The sequence below is a fragment of the Vespula vulgaris genome, chromosome 4 (assembly GCF_905475345.1).
Source record: "Vespula vulgaris chromosome 4, iyVesVulg1.1, whole genome shotgun sequence".
Classification (NCBI taxonomy): domain Eukaryota; kingdom Metazoa; phylum Arthropoda; class Insecta; order Hymenoptera; family Vespidae; genus Vespula; species Vespula vulgaris.
Genome location: NC_066589.1, coordinates 4,959,177 through 4,978,175, shown reverse-complemented (window position 1 = coordinate 4,978,175; position 18,999 = coordinate 4,959,177). Strand labels below are relative to the sequence as shown.

General features: G+C 32.2%; 1 protein-coding gene across 10 annotated transcripts in view; it reads right to left on the bottom strand.

Annotated features, from left to right (window-relative positions):
- Positions 1–15,092, bottom strand: part of LOC127063248 (mannosyl-oligosaccharide alpha-1,2-mannosidase IA-like) — a 205,951-nt gene extending 190,859 nt beyond the window's left edge. For 4 of the 10 annotated variants that reach the window (XM_050992742.1, XM_050992739.1, XM_050992744.1 and 1 more), the window contains exons 1-3: positions 14,885–15,091; positions 12,161–14,803; positions 11,076–11,306 (exon numbers count right to left, since the gene is read on the bottom strand). In XM_050992742.1, coding sequence (XP_050848699.1) covers positions 11,076–11,306; positions 12,161–12,562 — 633 coding nt within the window. In that variant the 5' untranslated portion in view covers positions 12,563–14,803; positions 14,885–15,091. Of the gene's footprint in view, positions 1–8,904; positions 9,213–9,827; positions 10,308–11,075; positions 11,307–12,160; positions 14,804–14,884 lie in introns of those variants that run through there. The other 6 variants (XM_050992738.1, XM_050992737.1, XM_050992736.1 and 3 more) reach the window with 4 other exon arrangements.
- Between the last annotated feature and the right edge of the window lie 3,907 nt (positions 15,093–18,999).

Genomic DNA, 18,999 nt, shown 5'->3' with positions numbered 1-18,999 from the left:
TTTCAAATCTCGACAATAAAAATTTCTAATCATTTTGATCGATCATTTTAATCATCCTAAATAAATACACAATAAAAAAAAAATACAATAAAAATTTTCCAATCATCCTGATCGCAAAGAAAATTATTTTTAAACGGCTCGAAGACTTGTACCAGAATTAAAAATTTTTAATCATTTTTCAATCGTTTTCAATCATTCTATTTTTAAACCATATACTATCAAAGTATTTATACATAAAATATATACAATAAAAATGTCTGATTGTTATACTCGAAAAAATTATTTTTTAAAACAACACATTATTCTAAACCAATACACAATAACTCTTTCCTTTGCGAATTCTAACGCTATCAAAATCTCCCACTGGGTAGAGAGAGAGAGAGAGAGAGAGAGAGAGAGAGAGAGAAAGAGAGACGAAGCGAGAAGGAAATAAATGAATGACAGCGCTATAATCGTGCGGTCGGGATTTCGGTCCGGTCGTATTCATAGCCGATGGCGGGATAATTAGCAGAGCTGAATGGACTCTCTGGATTCACGCAGTTATTTTCGCGGTAACCGCTTGCGACGTGTTCAAATATTACGTCGTGGTTTCCACTGATTACGCCCTGGTAATATGTTTAATGATATCCAACCGGTGTTTCATTTTAGTTACCGTTCTCTATCGACAATGTAAATCTTAGATAACGATTTGACCATTATTGATCGTCCTATCAAATTAAAATCGTTACGATGATTAAAATATCGAATGTTTTACAAACGTCCCTCTATGAGAAATAATTATTATTATTGAACAAATATTAACATAAAAGTATACATAAATATCTGTTTGATGTAACTTAAATGCACGACCTTATAAAAATACTATACTGTTTAAACATTTAACCGTATATAATTGTCTTACTTGGATTATTAAAAAAAAAAAAAAAAAAATATGTCCGACGCGAGTACGTATATAAGAAATATTTAATTTTAATTATATTCAATTGTATGAATTATATTGCATTTAAGAATTTTCCTTTTCTTTTCTTTTTTTTTTTTTGTAAAAGAGCGTTAGAAATTCTTAGCCCTGAGCAATGCAAATCCTTTCAAATTGGTAACCTTTCGAAAGGTGAGACACGAAATAAAAAGGTACTCCCAGCTAATCGACGCATCGCAACGCATCGCGAACTCTTGCCCTCCGAAGAATTCACTGTGATATTCTGCGAATTCGTAACACACAATCCTTTCGATCCATGCACCAGCACGTACGGTTGATTCTAATTATGAGTCGTCGACCTTCTCGAAGAAGCGAACCTCGCGATTCCACGTAAGATCATGCTATTCAATATCTACTCGACGTTTTTATTGCACGATAATTCCAATCGACGGTACAAGAACATTTATTTCGACGATTAAATTCAGAGAAAAGAAATGGTGACTGTTCGCGACAATACGTTTTTCAATTTGCGACTGGTTTATATATCTACTTCATATCGGGAAATGCAAAATTCATTCATTCATTGATACTTTCAGGATATACGTTCTACACAAACGTTCCATCCAATTCAGAATTCCTTTGTACGAAACTTTATTCTTTATACTCAACAACAATGCAGAGAATTGAACATAGAAGACACTTGATTATAAAGTATTGGAATACTTTGCAAAGGTTAACAGAGAGAGATTGCATGTTACGAACAATACATATACGGAATAAGATTTTTATAATAATGAAAAACGTATAAAAAATTTGCGACTTGTTTGCCGATAAATATGGTATCAATAATGAAGTAGAGAGAACAAATGAAAAGAAATTTCATAGAGTGCAAGAATTCATATAAACAAAAAAGGAAAGCAAGAAAAAAAGAAAAAATGAAACAAATTGAAAAGAAAAAAAATCAATACAATTCTCCTTTTCTTTTTCCCTCTTTTTTCTTTTTTGATTTTCTTTTTTCTTTTTTTTTCTTTTTTTCTTTCAATTTTTCCCATTCTAATATTTGATTCACGTACGAACGAAAACGTTTCCACATACATTTTTGATGAAGAAAACACAAACGAACGTACCGTAGGTATTTTCTTTTTCCTTCTTTTTTTTCTCTCTCCTTCCTTTTTCGTTTTGTTCTTTTTTTTCAATTTTTTTTTCTTTTTTTTTTTGTACAAGAGGAACGAGGAGGACCATCGAACTCGTTATAACGTGACGATGGCCGAGCAATGCGGAATTCTCATGTAGGCACGAGCCAGATTATTTAATTACCGTGTTCCTCTCTTTCGACGCTGACGCTTTGGTAGCCGAATAAATATGAGAAAATAAATATGAAAATCTCCGTAGCGGAGATGTGGATGCAGTGAAGGATAAAAAAGAAAATAAACAAAACAAGAAATAAAGAGAGAAAGAGAAAGAGAAAGAGAAAGAGAGAGAGAGAGAGAGAGAGAAGAAAAAGTACGGTAATGCACGAAGCGCCAACTCACTGTACAGGATATTTGCATTTAACCGAGTGTTACGTGTGTGCTCTCCCTCCCAATCTACAGCTGGACCATTTAATATTGATCATTACGGCTATTTCGTGCAAACACGAGCGCCATAGAATCCGTTTGACGTACTGAGATAAAGAGAGAGAGAGAGAGAAAGAGAGAGAGAGAGAGAGAGAGAGAGAGAGAGAAATGGAAAGCTTCGTCCATGATATACACGAGAGAAAGAGAGAAAGCTTTTGGCACGTTTGCGACACCGGTTCAGGACAGGTCCATTAATTTATAGTTTGCCGATTTTCCAAAATAGCTTTCACCGGATAGCCGACAAAAAATTCTTTCCACTCGAGTGATTTATACTTCCAAAAGATGAGCCTTCCGAAGAAGAGATTTCTAATGACTTGATCTTTTTTTTTTACCATATCTTTTTCTAACGATCAAATATACGTGCGTATAATTTGAATTGAAAGATCGAATAATGATTACAGTAATTAAATCGAGCATCGATCTGTAACAATCGCAAATCGGTTAATCGACCTTTGAAAACTGTTCGTATATCGAAAGATCTCTTCTTCTAACGATCGATCGTTTTTTTTTTTCAATCGTCGAAGTACCGATCGAAAAGTACGAATCAAAAACTGTCTAGTTTAATCGTGAAGCTGAACCACAGCGATCGGAGAAAAGAAAACGAACGGTCGTGATATTTCCATGGTACACGGGTTTTCGACTCAGCCATTTGTTCGCAATCGCGAAGGACCGATAAATCGGCGATGACCGATCGAGAATGGAAAAGCGCGTTGAATGCGAAGTTGAGAGGTGGGCGAGTGAAAGAAAGAAAGAAAATAAAAGAAAGAAAAATAAATAAAAAAGATATATAACAAAACAAAAAAAATATATATATATGTGTAAAAAGGAGAGAAAGAAAGGAAGAAAGGAAAGAAAAGAGAAAGGGAAACAGAAAAAAAAAAGAGAGGAAAAAAAAACAACGATCGAGAAACGGCAGGGAATGACTCGTCTCTTTCCCATATATACACAAAAGGAAAAAAGGGAGAAGGGAGAAGGGAGAAGGGCTTGGCGTTTGCATCTAGGGTAATAACTCGCGCTCCAAGTTCGATATTCAAATTTGGCCGGTGCAAATCTTTCCCTCTTCGTTTCCCTGGACTCTCTATACATGAATACATATACAAACTTGAACATACATACATACATACATACGTACATACGTACATACATACATATATATACATACATACATACAAACATGCACGTATAAAAATACACATACACTTTTTCCCTTTACCTCTCTTTTTCGTCTATCATTCGTATAGAAAACGCATGAAAAATCCCACGTACGAACGTACACGCACGCAACCGAGTGTAATAAAAGGCGTGAACGATGGCTATGGAAAAAGTCATAATCCACTTTTGTTTGCGGAGTTATCGGCCTTCCGTAATACTTCACCAACGTTCCCCTTATCGGTGCCGGCCACCGAAATAAACGAGCAGTAGTGTAACGAGGCCGAAAAAGCGTGCGACTGTAGAAAGTCCCTGGCATTTTTTTATCCTCTTCTCTTACACTTCTTCTTTTGTATTTTGTTTTCTACTTTTTTCCTCTTTCTCTTCTTAAAAAAAAAAAGAAAAAAAAAGAAAAACAAACGAAATTTTCGAAGACAACTTTCCCATCAGATTCGTCCGATTGTTACGTCCGAGGAAGAGTGAAATAAAAAACGAAAAACCAAAAAAAAAAAGAAAACAAAAATAAAAAAGTTAAAAATAGTTCTATCACTGTGCTACAGTATGGCCGAAAAGTTTCTAGATGAATTTTAAATTACTCTATTTCGAGACTTTTCTAGTAGACTTTTCGAGTAGTTAGGCTTTTACTTTTACAATTTGTAACGGAAAAAAAAAAAAGAAAAGAAAAAAAATTAGCTCCAAAGTTTTCGAGAAAGAGTAAACGACTGAAAAAATCACCTAAGACCCTTATGGACCATCTAGGAACTCTTTTAGTCTTATCCTGTATAATAATAATAAATAAATGAATAAGTAAATAAATAAATAAATAAATAAAAATCATGAGCGAGCTCGCTGAAAGAGTTACAAGCCACGAAACGATTTTTCTTTCGTATAACTGTTACTGCGAAGCAACGATTTCAGAAATATCGTAATTTATAGAGCGCTCGGCTAAACGTCAAATCCGTATCCCTTCCAACCAACCCTCAACCCCCAATCCCTCCCACTCCCAACAGTCCAGCTCGCGTCCGTCCTTCCTTCCTTCCTTCCTTCCTTCCTTCCTTCCTTCCTTCCTTCCTTCCTTTTCATGGCTTTCCATTTTTTAAGTCCGACGTTCCCACGAAATGATTACAAACGAGCGAGGATAACGTCCAATAAAACGTCTCCATTTTGTCTGCCATGCACGTAGAACGTATCAGTGACGCACGGAAAACCACCAACAACAAAAGCCATGATTCACGTACCAACTGCTTTTCTTTTTTTGTTTGTCTGTCTGTTTGTTTGTTTGTTTGTTTGTTTTGTTCTCTATATTTTTTATTCCTCTCTCTTTATCTCTCTCTCTCTCTCTCTCTCTTTTCTTTTTTCTTTATTTTTTTTTTAAATATTTTTTCATTTTCTTTTTTTTTTTGTTATGTTGTAGATTCGAAAAATATTGCTTCGAAACGTTTCACAAAACACGAGACTCTCTAGGTGAATTGAGCGATTTCGAACGAACGAATTGTGTGATCGTATTGTTGGTAAAAGGGATCGTTTTCAGAGTTCAGCTAGTATGTAAAAAAAAGGGGGGGGAAGAAAACAAAAAAAAGGAACTAGTCAAATCGATATTGACGTAGATAAACGCGCGTTTGGCATGAACCACAAAAGAGATAAATAAAATTGTTACGATCACGCACGTATCTTCAATTGCATAAGAAACGTTTCGGTTAATTGCACGAATAACATAAAAACGTATTAAAAACGATATAATTTCCTTTAGTCTGCAAAACGAAAAAAGAAAGAAAAAAGAAAAAAAAAGTAGAAAAAAAGAAATAATGAGAGAGTTTTGTGCCAGAGTTAAAAAATATAAAAGCGAAATGAAAAAAGAAAAAAAAAGCTTCAAAGAAATAAAAGAAAACAAAAAAGATAAAATCTTTTAAATAAAAAAAAAAAAGAAGAAGAAAAAAAGGAAAGAGGGGAAAAAGGGGAGAATATGAAAGATTTGATATAGTATTCGTTGAAATTACGATTCGAATTCGCGAAAATAGAGAGAAAATTCATTCCCATCGAAACTGAACGAGCATGAGAGAGAAATTTCCGATTCGATAATAATCGGATATGGCGATAATCTCGAATGACACCGGAAACACCGACGAAACGAGGGAATTTCATAAAATCATCGCCCTTAATACACTCCGCTCGAAATTCTTCCCCTCTTTATATTTTCCAGCACAAGCGCAAGCAAAACGCGACAAGCACAAAATCCTTTTCCGCGGGCAATCCGATTTTATGATGGAATTTAAATCATCTCCAGTTTTTTCAAATACGTTGCTCGAAATCAACGAGATATCATTGATGTCGATGCTGTGGAGAATACAAAAGGAATAAAAACAAAAGGAGACAGAGAGAGAGAAAGAGAGAGAAAAGGACAAAACAAAAAAATGTTAAAGAGACAAAGATTTATGAAAATAACATTTGTAGAGTATCATCATGATCGTTAAGCGATCACGGTGACGTTATGCTAAATAAATGTATACTGTGTTAATAAATATTATGACATTAATCATTTGTTTGTGAAATTTTATTTTTGTGGGAGAGACAAAAAGAGAAAAAGAAAAAAAGAAGAAGAAGAACGAACAAGTACATAGCAATAACTTCTTGTTGCATTAATTAAACCACTTGATCTATCGTTCCAAGCGAATTTATTCAATTTTACAAGCAATATATTAAAAAGTTCGACGTTCGTTTCGATTGATTCATATTATCTAGAAGGATCTATTTGAAACGAGTTGAAACATTCTATCTGTTTAGAAAAATTATTATGATTTTATTTTATAGACGAAAAGAATACTTCTCGGCAAAATGATTTTCAAAATAAATTACTTTCAAATATCCAGTATCTTTAATTGATTATCTTCCTCCTTCTCTCTTTTTATATTTTGTTATTAGAAAATGATTCGCTACCATATAAACGTCCGTCCCAAATAAACATCGCGCTCACCATAAAATCAGCCTACTTTCTTGCTCCTGACATAACCGTGAACACGTTGAAACCGTTAACCGAACGTTCCACAAGTCAACTTTTCCTTTGCGAAGCAACATCTCGAGCATCGAACTCTACTCTCTCGTATATTTCTCTAACCACGAATGAAAATACACGAGAATAATATAATTTCGTTTCGACGAAAAAGAGGAAAAGAAAGAGAGAGAGAGAGAGAGAGAGAGAGAGAGAGAGAGAGAGAGAAAGAGGAAGAAAACAGGCTTATCGCTAATTAATCTCACAAGTTTGTGAATTCCCTTCAAGATCTGGAACTCGATCAGAGGCGCCATCTTGCGATGTTTTTCCGTAACTCCGCAATTTTTTTACTCGTTATACCCGATCGTTACAATTTAACAATTGTATTCATTCTACCACATCATTACATATTACGTAATCGTTTACGATCTTTATAATATTATTTCAGATATTACTCATATTTCCTTTCTATTTTATAATTACGCTTATAATAATGTATATACTTTACCCTGAAACTCAATAAACCATAAATGTCAGCCTCGATGAAACTCATATATCGGAAACGTGCTTGAATTTAATATCTCAAACGAATTATAAATTCGATCGAGTAGAAGGATTAATTCAACAATATGATAAATAAACGAATAACGAGAGAACAATATGACGATAATTCAAAATGAAAAAAAAAAGAAAAGAGAAAAAATGAATAAAAAGATATAGACCAAAAAAAAAAAGAAAAATTAATAAATGAAAAATAAAAATATAGGTAAAAATGAAAATATACGACAAAAAATTAGGCAATGATGATATCGATTTGCGGATGAGACCGCAAAAATCTTGCAACTTCCTACTATGACGATGCATCGCAAGGTGGCGCCTACGTTCAATTCGGACCTTTCACTCTAAGGATGAAGCACGTCGTAGGAACCCTTTACTTTGACATTTTCAAATAATAATTGATCTCTTAGGATAAAGAAGAGACTATAAGCGCGATCGAAGTCACGAAGGTTTATAAAAATTCTCTTTTAACTTTGACGACGACGACGATGACAATCGACGACGACGAAGACGACGATGACGAAGGCGACGAAAACGAGGACGAAGATGAGAACGATGACAATGACGTAGACTACGATGACGATGGAACAATTCCATTGACGAAACGCTTTTGATCAAACTAGACAAAAAGCTATCTCGAAAATTTCCGATCGTTCGACGCTCTCTTCACGAATAGAAATAGATTCGAATTGATCGATAACGGGACAAAACATGACGCTTCGCGATGAGATAGATAGATAGATAGAGAGAGAGAGAGAGAGAGAAAGACATACTATATATCGAGTCTTTCCTCTTCCGTAGTTTACACGCGAGTGATTAACCGAAGCTCATTCGTGTCCAGATCGAAGTACCTGCGTTTTTTACTTTTTTCTTTTTTGTTTTTTTTTTCCAAAGTTCCAAAAGTTGCTGCAGTTGACGAACTGAACGAAACGTAAACAATGGCTAGCAAATGAACCTGTTTACTCGTTTTACTCTTCTTCGACATTTTTTTCTATCCTTTTTCTATCTTTCTTTCTCTCTCTCTCTCTCGAATTTCAATTCGTCTATCTCGTCTACCTCGCGTGATAACATTATCAATCTTTACATCGAGTAACTGTTGTCACTAGAAATTGTGTTATTTGGATACTAGTATTTGTATTGTCTTTTATTGGAATAAAAATTATTTTACTATGTATATATTGCAATAAATTTGTGTATGCGAATGTGTGTGTATGCATGAATTGTAATATAAAAAATACAAGACCGTGTAATTTTTATAAGACGTAACGAAAGTGTGATATATATTACAGAAAGTAGGGCCAAAAGACACAAATTTCGAGGAGAGAATAAAATAATCGTTGATAAATACAACAACTAAATATATATTAATATATTTATTAATATATTTAGAGTCCAAAATATGATAATATAATAATTTGTAATATATTTATAATATTTTCACATAAATCTTTAATATATTTATATTAACTTTTTAACATATTTATAATACTCTAATATATGTGTAAGTATTTAAATACGCTAATATATTTCATTTTTTGTATTGATCAATAAAATACTACAAACAACAATATATAATAATATCTTTTTAATAAATAATATATATATATATAAATACAATATATTAATAAATATACTTATACAACGAATTGTATATACAATTGTATTCATAAATAACATGTTAGAAATGATGAATGTATCAACATATTTAGTTGTTGTATTGATCGACGATTATCATGAAAAAAGTTTTTGTAATTTCGATAGCATCTACCATCGTACAATCATTATCATCACTTTGACCAAATACAAATTTTATTAACGATTCTCTTCCTTCCTTTCTCTATCTCTCTCTTTCACGTACTGGATCATCCCACCACGAGCCTAATGAGGCAACCCCTAACACGGAAGATCGAACGTCCAGATCAGAGAACGGCAAATGCAAATACAAGTGCGAATTTGCAAATGCGAATTGCGCCAAGCTGGTTCCTCCCTTGAAACACACATATGTATCGACGTGCTCGTGAAACGGAAGAACAAGCGAACGCAATCAACGACGGTGACGAAGTGTCCATGGAAAGGAAAGGGAAGTGAGGGGAGAAGAGTGCAGAAGAGAGATTGGACAATGACGTGTGTGTGTGTGTGTGTCCGCGTGAGTACTGTCTGTTACCTCCGAATCGCAACTAATTAAACGTAATCGAATGTTTATTCGAATACCATGAAAATATCTGCCGACGTGGCCCATTTTTCAACGATTTTACATCGACTTTATCAGCTGATATATTTTCTGAACGATCGAACGTGACAATAATGATGATGGTGGTGATGGTGGTGATGATGATGATGATGATGATGATGATAATAGTAATAGCAATAATAATAAAAATATGTAATTACATTATAATAATAAATATTATTATTATATTAATTTGATGATATAATATTATGTATTATTATTTATCTTTTACAATCTATTATAATTGTACAATATATAATAATAATAATAACAATAATAATAATAATACTTATATACTATAATATAATACATCATATAATATAGTATGATATAAAAATAATATATAGCATAGTATAGTATAACAATTATATTACAATAGTACAGTAACAATATATAGTGTAATAATAATAATTATTGTTATTATTATTATTATATAATAAGTATTTACAACAAATCTGGAAATTAATGGATAATAGATTTTTATTTTCTAATCGATTCGACATGCATAAAATTCCTGTCGTACTAAATAAAGACCAGAGAGGGTATCATTTCTCTTGAATTGTCGTCTATCCTCGAATGGAATCGATTTGAAACAATGTAAATTATTAGGGAAAGAGACAGACAGAGAGAGAGAGAGAGAGAGAGAGAGAGAGAGAGAGAGAGAGAGAGAGAGAGAGAGAGAGAGAGAGAGAGGAAGAGAGAGAGAGAGAGGAAGAGGGATGGAAGTGTGAGGTATACACGCGTATACTATCCTACGAAATTCACGATTCGACAGGATGAAAAATTAATGGAGGCCCATGTCGCTTATCCCGGATGTTCCGATGCTGCCTAATGGCTCGATAAATAGATAATCTACAACGAGCGTTGGAACGTTTACTGTGGGAGAACTCGAAAAATTAAAAAAGAAAAAAATAGAATTGTAAAAAAAGAAGCTTGGTCAACGGCCAATGGGAATCGAAGGAAGCAGTGTTCACACGATAAACTGACAACAGAGAATGCTTGAAATCATTTGTTCACTCTATATATATATATATATAGTTATTATTGATAAATCGAACATGCTGTTGGAAATCTATAGGATTACGAGTAATCAACGATACGGATTATTTGAAAAAAAAATTAAAAGAAAAAAATCCAAAATCAATTCTTCATTTAATGCTACAGAGAGAGAGAGAGAGAGAGAGAGAGAGAGAGAGAGAGAGAGAGAGAGAGAGAGAGAGAGAGAGAGAGAGAGAGAGAGAGAGAGAGAAAGAGAGATAGTTCGTATAAAACTGACGAGATTAAAAAAAATAATAAAAGAAAGAAAGAAATAGAAAAAACAACAATCTTATCGTTCATCGCAAATAACGAGTTTAAACGAGATAAGTGAAACAAGTCGGAGATAGTGCAAACAAATGGAATTGTTAGAGTACAATAAGATAAATGCAACATGTTATCGAGATCCAAATAACAACATCGATCAATCCGTTGGATTTTCTTGTACATTGACGTTTATACGATAAAAAGAAATGATATATATATATATATAAATATATATATGTATATACATATATATATTTATATATATATACACGTATTCGATATTACATTATTAACTTAAATTAACCGTAACGAACTAACCTCTTTAACTTTGTCCCTGCGTTTTCTGGCAACTGTATCTTTGTCCTCGCCAGCAACGATCAAAGGAAGTTTTATCGCTGAAGCCGGCGGCACAGTTTGAAAAACATGCTCGTTCCGTTGTTGCACTACGACGGAAGACGACAAACTACTCGTACGCACTCGCGAATCACCACCAACCATTTCCGGTTTCTCTAACGTCTTTTGTTGTTGATACTCTTCATCGATTTTTGCCTGAAATGAATCCGTCAAAATGCGTCTAATTTCTCCTCTCGATCTAACGGGGACATTTGGAGATCGTTTTCGTCCAAAGCATTAGGATAATTAGAAAAATAAAATAAAAGAAAATAAAGTAAAATAAAAGAAAATAGCGTTTGACATAATGGACGTTTTGAAAAACGATCCTATTGAATGCAGCGTACCTCCTCCCCATTACTCACTCTTTACTATTATATTATGATGTCGTTCGAGGTTAATCAAACGGAAACGAATTTATTGATTAATATGACGATAAAATTAGACAGAATAACGTAGAAAAAAAAAATAATGAAAAAGAAAATAAATATCAGATATTCCCGCCAATCCGTCAGGAACACGCATGTGCGGAACAGAGAGCGCGTGTCTGCACGTGCATCTTACTCGTGCGTCATCGCGGGAGATCGGGGTAACGAACGTAAACAAACGGGAAAGGACGGAGACGCACGAACGTATACACAGCGCCACTCGTGTTCTCCCTCGCACGAACGTAGAGGCCAAGTAACGCGAATGTTCTCTCTTTCTCTCACACTCAACACGCTCTCACGCTCTCTCTCTCTCTCTCTCTCTCTCTCACTCATTCTCTCTCTTTCCCTCTATCTCTCTATCCCCATCCATTCGTCTACGTAAGGTTTGACGTTTGACCGTGATTTCACCGCGTACGCGACGCGTCGTTTCTCACGAGAGCGAACGAACGAACGAACGAACGAACGAACGAGCGAGTGAATGACTGAGTGAATGAGTGAGTAAACGGGGAGGTGGGAAGAACAGGAGGAAAGAGGAGAAAGTAGAACGCGAATGATGAAAATTCTTAAAGATCTCCTTAGGCACACCTGAAGTTTCAACCGATCCTCGATGAGATGTACGTCGAGGTTACCGGCTGCCTCGTGGCCTAGTGGCATAGGGAGGGCGTTAGGATGATGGGACGAGTAAGATTCATCGTTGAATGAATCCCCGAGAGAACGATGAGGTGGTTTTGGTATCAAAAGGTCTGGCCCTGCTTTTTGCATATGCCGGTAGACGCGATAAACGCTGTCCACTGCGACACCACCGGCGCCAAAGTCCGGGAGAAAGAAAAACGCGCCGAAGCAGACGACGGCGAACGTCAAGAAGACCAAGAGGATCAGGTACTTTTCGCGCGGCCGGAAGGAACGTCTCGCAAACAGTGACGCCGGCGCGCCGCCGTTCGCCAGTCTCTGATACGACGGGAGGATGCCTCCACTCGCCGACGTCATTGCACTAAACAACTAGGCACGACACTCTCCTCGACGATATAAAATTCGCGTCTCCTTTGGGTTATTTTCTTTGGATCGACTGGCACGATATCAAACGTATATAACGCGAACGAGACTAACGACACGAACACACTCCTGCCAAAGAAGAAGCGGCTAAACGTCTCCTTCCTTGGCTACTTTATGACAACTCGACGATCACCAAAAGAAGAGAGGGCACACTTCACTCTGTCTGTCTCTCTTTCTAACTTTCTATACTTTCTCTACTTCCTTCTCTTTCCTTCCTTACTTTCGTTTCTTTCTGTTCTTTCTTTCTTTCTTTCTTTTTATCTGTCTATCTTTCTATCTTTCTTTCTTTCTTTCTTTCTTTCTTTCCTTCTTTCTTTCTTTCTTCTTTCCTCTCAATCACGAACGACCCGACGAAACGGAGCGCACTCGCGTGTGCGTCGTTGCAACGTTTTACTTTGCCCCTTGCACGCCATTACGGACATGGTGCCACAGCAACGCCACCTGGCAACCAACCGAAGGAACACCTCCCTTCTTTCGACGTCGTCAATACATAACAAAATTAACAAAATGTAATTTTACCTTATATATCAATCGAACGGATATCGTTTATTTCAATGATTCTTCGATCGAGACATTTCGTGCCGATATGAAAAATTTCGTATTTTTTGTTTTTTGTTTTTTGAATGTATCATTAAAAATTTAACCAATCCCAGTTTGTACTTCTTCTCAGATTTTAAAAGGCCCTTCAAATCTATGATTTCAGTTAAACAGATTCCTAGATATTTTCCTCTCTTTTTATTGATGTAAATATTATTTTTACTAAAAATAAAGCGAAGTACATTTAGAAATATATGAGTCAATTTACTGATAAACATTCAATAAACCCTTTTCCATTTAAAAAACTTTATAAATATGATATAATGTTCTTACCAATTAAATGCCTGATTACTGCAGCTTCAAAAACTGGATACAATATCTTGTAACTTGATTACTGAGGATTAGTTGTCATACAAGCATTTTTGTTTTTATTAAATCAATTGAATAACCAGTATATCAATATTTACAAAAAATTTATCAAGATATTGAAACATCCAAAGAAAAAGAAATTGCACATTTATACGATTATTACTACAAAATTATTTCAGTTAATGAATGTTCACTCTACAGATTAAATGCTTTCAAGGAAACTACACCTACATGACAAAGTTAAAAAAAAATCTATAAACCTGTTACATCTTTGCTCTAAAAAAGATCGAATGTTCTGTGGAAAAAGAAAAGAAAAGATAACTAAAATAGTAACTTTAAAGATGATCAATTGAAAAAAAGTATTTATATAAATTGCATAGAAATATCTCTCTTTCAATTCTCACATTTCCTATCACATTTGCAATTACAATTTTTAATAAAACTTTGACATTAACAATTCCCAACTAACGTATGTAATTGTATTTGAATAGATTCACCATATATAAGAAATAAAATTTTTGGTCTGATTTTATCATAACAATAAAGCTACTTAAAACTAAATTATCAAAATTACTAACAGATCAAAAATTCTCTATCTGTTTTTCATGTATATAATTTACAATTGACCATGTACTGTGTATCTCAATTTTACAACTATGCAACTTCATACCGTAGCCATTGTATGACTCTTTTCCTTCATTCCATTCTTCAGATAACACTACTTTTCCTACCAAATATTCTACTTCATTTCCTATCAATTCATAATATTGACAATATGTTTCATATCGCAAGAAACAGTATCACATTATATTATTTGATGACAAAACTTCCTTAATATGATTGCTGTTATTCAATAATACTAAAATTACTTTCTAATAAATCTGAACTTGGAGCACTAATAATGTTTAAAATATGCTCTGCATCATCATTAGAAAGGAATTTGTTATATTATGAAATTAGTAATCAGGACAAATTTGTTTGCCTTTGTATACGTTAAAATTCCTTGATGTTGACTATTGTTCAATCAAATAACCATCTTCATCCTTTTTGTAGTTCTATACGTTGTCCATTATTGTCCACTTCTCTTTTGACAAATTTTGTTGGCACACCCATGATCGCAGATTTGTCAAAACTTCTCGGTCCACTGATTAGTACCATTTCCATATCTCTTTTGACAGCTTTTATTAATAAGATTTTAACGACGTGATTAAAAATATTAATAAGTATTGGAAAACTAGACACAGAGAACTCGATATTATTTGAGATTTTCTACAAAAATAAAATCACTATTAACCACATATAAACAAAAACTGAAAACGACATACATAAAAGTATATCGATTAAAATTACCTGAGCAACAGATGAACTTTCTTCGCTTAATTTGGGTCCACTCATTTTTAATCGTTTGGCAGCGAAAGATTCTATAAAAAGATTAAATCTAAAAAAGAATTATTAAAATGTAAAGAATTATAACCTCGAAGCAATACTCGTGTGTAACACCTCCGATTATAGTCTCCGCCTATAACATGTTGATTCAAGCGCCCTCTCTTCTACGTGCTTCTGCAGTACTAGTGATTTCCTAAAACAGCTGATTACAACTCGTCGACGCAAAAAAGTGACGACGTCATCGGTGCAGGGTAGGCAACCTGTCACTGCTACCAATCGTTGGTGAGGAGCTAGTGTTTGGGCTCTTGTATCTTCCTGGAACCCTATTCTTGAAATATATATTTATGTATATAATATATAATGTAAATACTATACATTTATATATATATATAAATATATATATACAAATATATATATAAATATATATATATATACAAATATATATATAAATATATATATACACATATATATATAAATATATATATAAATATATGTGTATGTCGGTACGTATAGTTTGCTCAACGCGACCGTGTATGAATCTACGTACAAATAATTATATGATCACATCAATAAAAAATTTTAATTGCATACATATATATAATTTCACAAAATATGTAATAATAAGTATATTAAATGATAATATAATTTTTCTGTATCTTAATTGGAACACAAGAAATGGGCAACAAGAAAAGATAGGAAAAAATCATCATAGAACATAATAAATTTTGATTGAATTTAAAATGCAGCTATTAGCTCGACAGTACTTGCGTTAATTGAATTAGTCATATATCGCAAGTAATATCGATTTCCAGGTCTCACCACATGGAGGTTGCTGCATACAGAGACCCACGGGCTAGACTCTACTGTTAATATCAATTACTTTAGAATTATATAAAATCAATTGGAATTATATAAAATCAATTTGGGATTATATAAAATCATTATTATAACATATTTAATAATAATTATTAGAAATTTGGAAAAAGAAAGAAAATCAATCGCGAAACGAATCAAAAATTTTTTTCTAATCAATCGTGATTAGATGAAAATTTATGAATCCGTTTGATATCGTCCTACCTCCCCGGTAAAGAATAGAGCCCTTTATACGGAATTCTATTCCCTTTAAACTAATGTGGATGTCCATTATGCTGAAATCAAAAATATCTTATATATCTTATATAAAAATTATATATTTCATATGATATTATTTCATAATGAAAATATATAATATAAAGATATCGTCTTATTACCTATAACACAAGAGAAATAGTTTAATCTTTTGTAAGATTAATGATTAGCCAATTTTTTTGTTGCACTACGTATATTATCTTATCTAACACATAATCCTATATACAATTTCTTCATATGATGTAAACAGCACAGCTACCTGTGAACATAAAACATCTACATCATTTCATAAATAAACAATCGAAATAATATGCGAATTTCATGGAATAAATCAGCAGTCATCTGTAAACATAAAACATTTTATAATTAAACAAGAAGCAATCGAAATAATGTGCAAATTTCATATAATAAATCAGCATTCTGTTGTTCACAGTCACCTGTAAACATAAAACATCAAAAACATTTTATATTTAAACAAAAAGCAATCAAAATAATACAACATTATTTTATTTATATTATAAAACACTCATCTGCTGATCACAATCATCTGCTGATCACAATCATCTGTGAACATAAAATATAAAAAACATTTTATAATTAAACAAGAAGTTGCATTCAAAATCAATACGTAAATTTTATGTAATAAAGAAATAACCTGTAATCACAAGAAATTTATAATTTTATTACTTTCTGAAAATAAAACATATATTAAAATAAGAATTATTTTACATGTACACACACACGCATACATTCACTCACACATCTCACACACGAAAAGACAACCAACGAAGAGTTGAATCGAATCTTGCCAATATAGATGAAATATACTGAAACAGAAATTGACACTGTTTAGATTGATTAAGAAATTTTTTAATATTTCAAATGAATAAAAAAAAGTAGTTGCAGACAATTCATCCTCCATTACTTTTTATTCTTTATAATTCCAATTCTTCGATATATTCTCAAGATATTTTCCAATATTTAACCTTGGAACTTGAAACGACACTTCTCTGTAACAAAAAACTATATAAAAGGGCATGTGTGGAAAGACAAAATTATATCTACTGTAATCTATGACCAAACATTTTAATAATTATAATAATTTAATAAAAAAGCAAATTTTTTATACATAATTTAATCATAGATTGTAATAATAAAATAGAAAAAAAAAAAGTATAAAAATGGCAAACTTGACATTAAATATATCGATTTCTCGATGCATTAGAAAACATGTTTTACATTTAGATAAATGGATTTTATGTACAAGTGTATAGAAATATATATATAAAGAGAAGTATATAGGAATATATAAAAATAAATAGAAATATATATAGGTATATATATATATATACATTTCTAGAAATATATAGGAATAAAATATATAAAAATATAAATAAAGAAAAAATTACACAATAAATTGTCTATTGTTTAATACAAATACATATTATAAATTAATCAAGACACGTTATGAAAAAAGGGAAAAAGATTGTGAATATTTCACAATATTTAAAAATTAAATCGCGTTAACAAAAAAAAAAAAAAAAGAAAAAGAAAAAGAGCTAAAATATACTGTACCTTGTGTTGCATTACATAATGCATACACAATTTTGTATACTTCCATAAACATATCCATAACGAGATTACATCTATATTTAATCGATCGATTACATATATATTATATTATTACGTTCATACTAACGCGAAGTAAGCAGTTACATCAAATGTCAGATGTGTGTATTATATCGTTTATATATGACACTTTTTTATCTACTAAAATATAAAAAATATAATAATACAATTTCGCAATTGTAGAACCATGTATTTTGTATATGTATATGAAACAGTAATGAAATATGAAATCTGAAAGAGAAAAATAAGATTAAATACAAAAATATTACATATATTACAGACAAAATAGTTCTAATATATTCTTGTATATTATCGTTAAAAATATATTTTATGAATTTATTTTATCGCCACTGCTTGCTTTAACAGAACCTGTCTTTCCTAAGTACATCAAGTCTTATAGATTTTTAATCAGAATAATTAGAATTTATATAAGATTGATGATTATATTTATACAAATCATAAAATGACTCTTACAATAAATGAGCCATCCTACAATTTGTGATAAGACTATGTTGGCATTGGATAAAGTATACATATAATCACCAAAATTGAATATATATAAAGAAGATAAAGAATATATATAAAAAAAAATTATTGATTTACTAATAAGCATATAAAAAATTTTAAATTATCCTGAAATAAAAATCTACATGCTTGAGTATCCCAGGTGCATTCCTGAATGCAAACCTGTCCCTGAACTATTTTCGCTCACACTCCTGAGTGTGCGTCAGCCTTTTCATTTATTTCGTTTATATACCAAGCCTTATATATTTTTATTCCGTAAAATAATTATATTTCTCTCAAATATGAATAATCTTTATATTATTTATTATACTTTCTTAATATTTTTTATGAAACTTTCATATATATAATAAAAATACTCACTCTTTCTCTTTCTCTTTCTCTTTCTCTTTCTCTCTCTCTCTCTCTCTCTCTCTCTCTTTCTCTCTTATATATATACTTATTAATTCTGTCACTTTATATTCACTTATTAATAATTTCGGAATAAAAATGTATACCCTTGACATATTTTATGCACTCCTGAGTGCAAGGCTGTTATTTTTGTATCATATCGCTCGCTTAGCAAGATTTATATATTTCTAATTTAGAATGATTCAAATTTTCTTTTCATTCACCTGCACTCTATTTAAATATAAATACATTATTATATTAGGAAGAGAATGAAATAATCTTCATTTATTGTGAAATAAATATTATTTCTTTAAAAAAAAATAGGATAACACTGAACTATTTAAATATTTATTTGTTATATACTTTCATAAGTGCATTTTCACTTTGATCATTCGAAACGAGAAATGTAT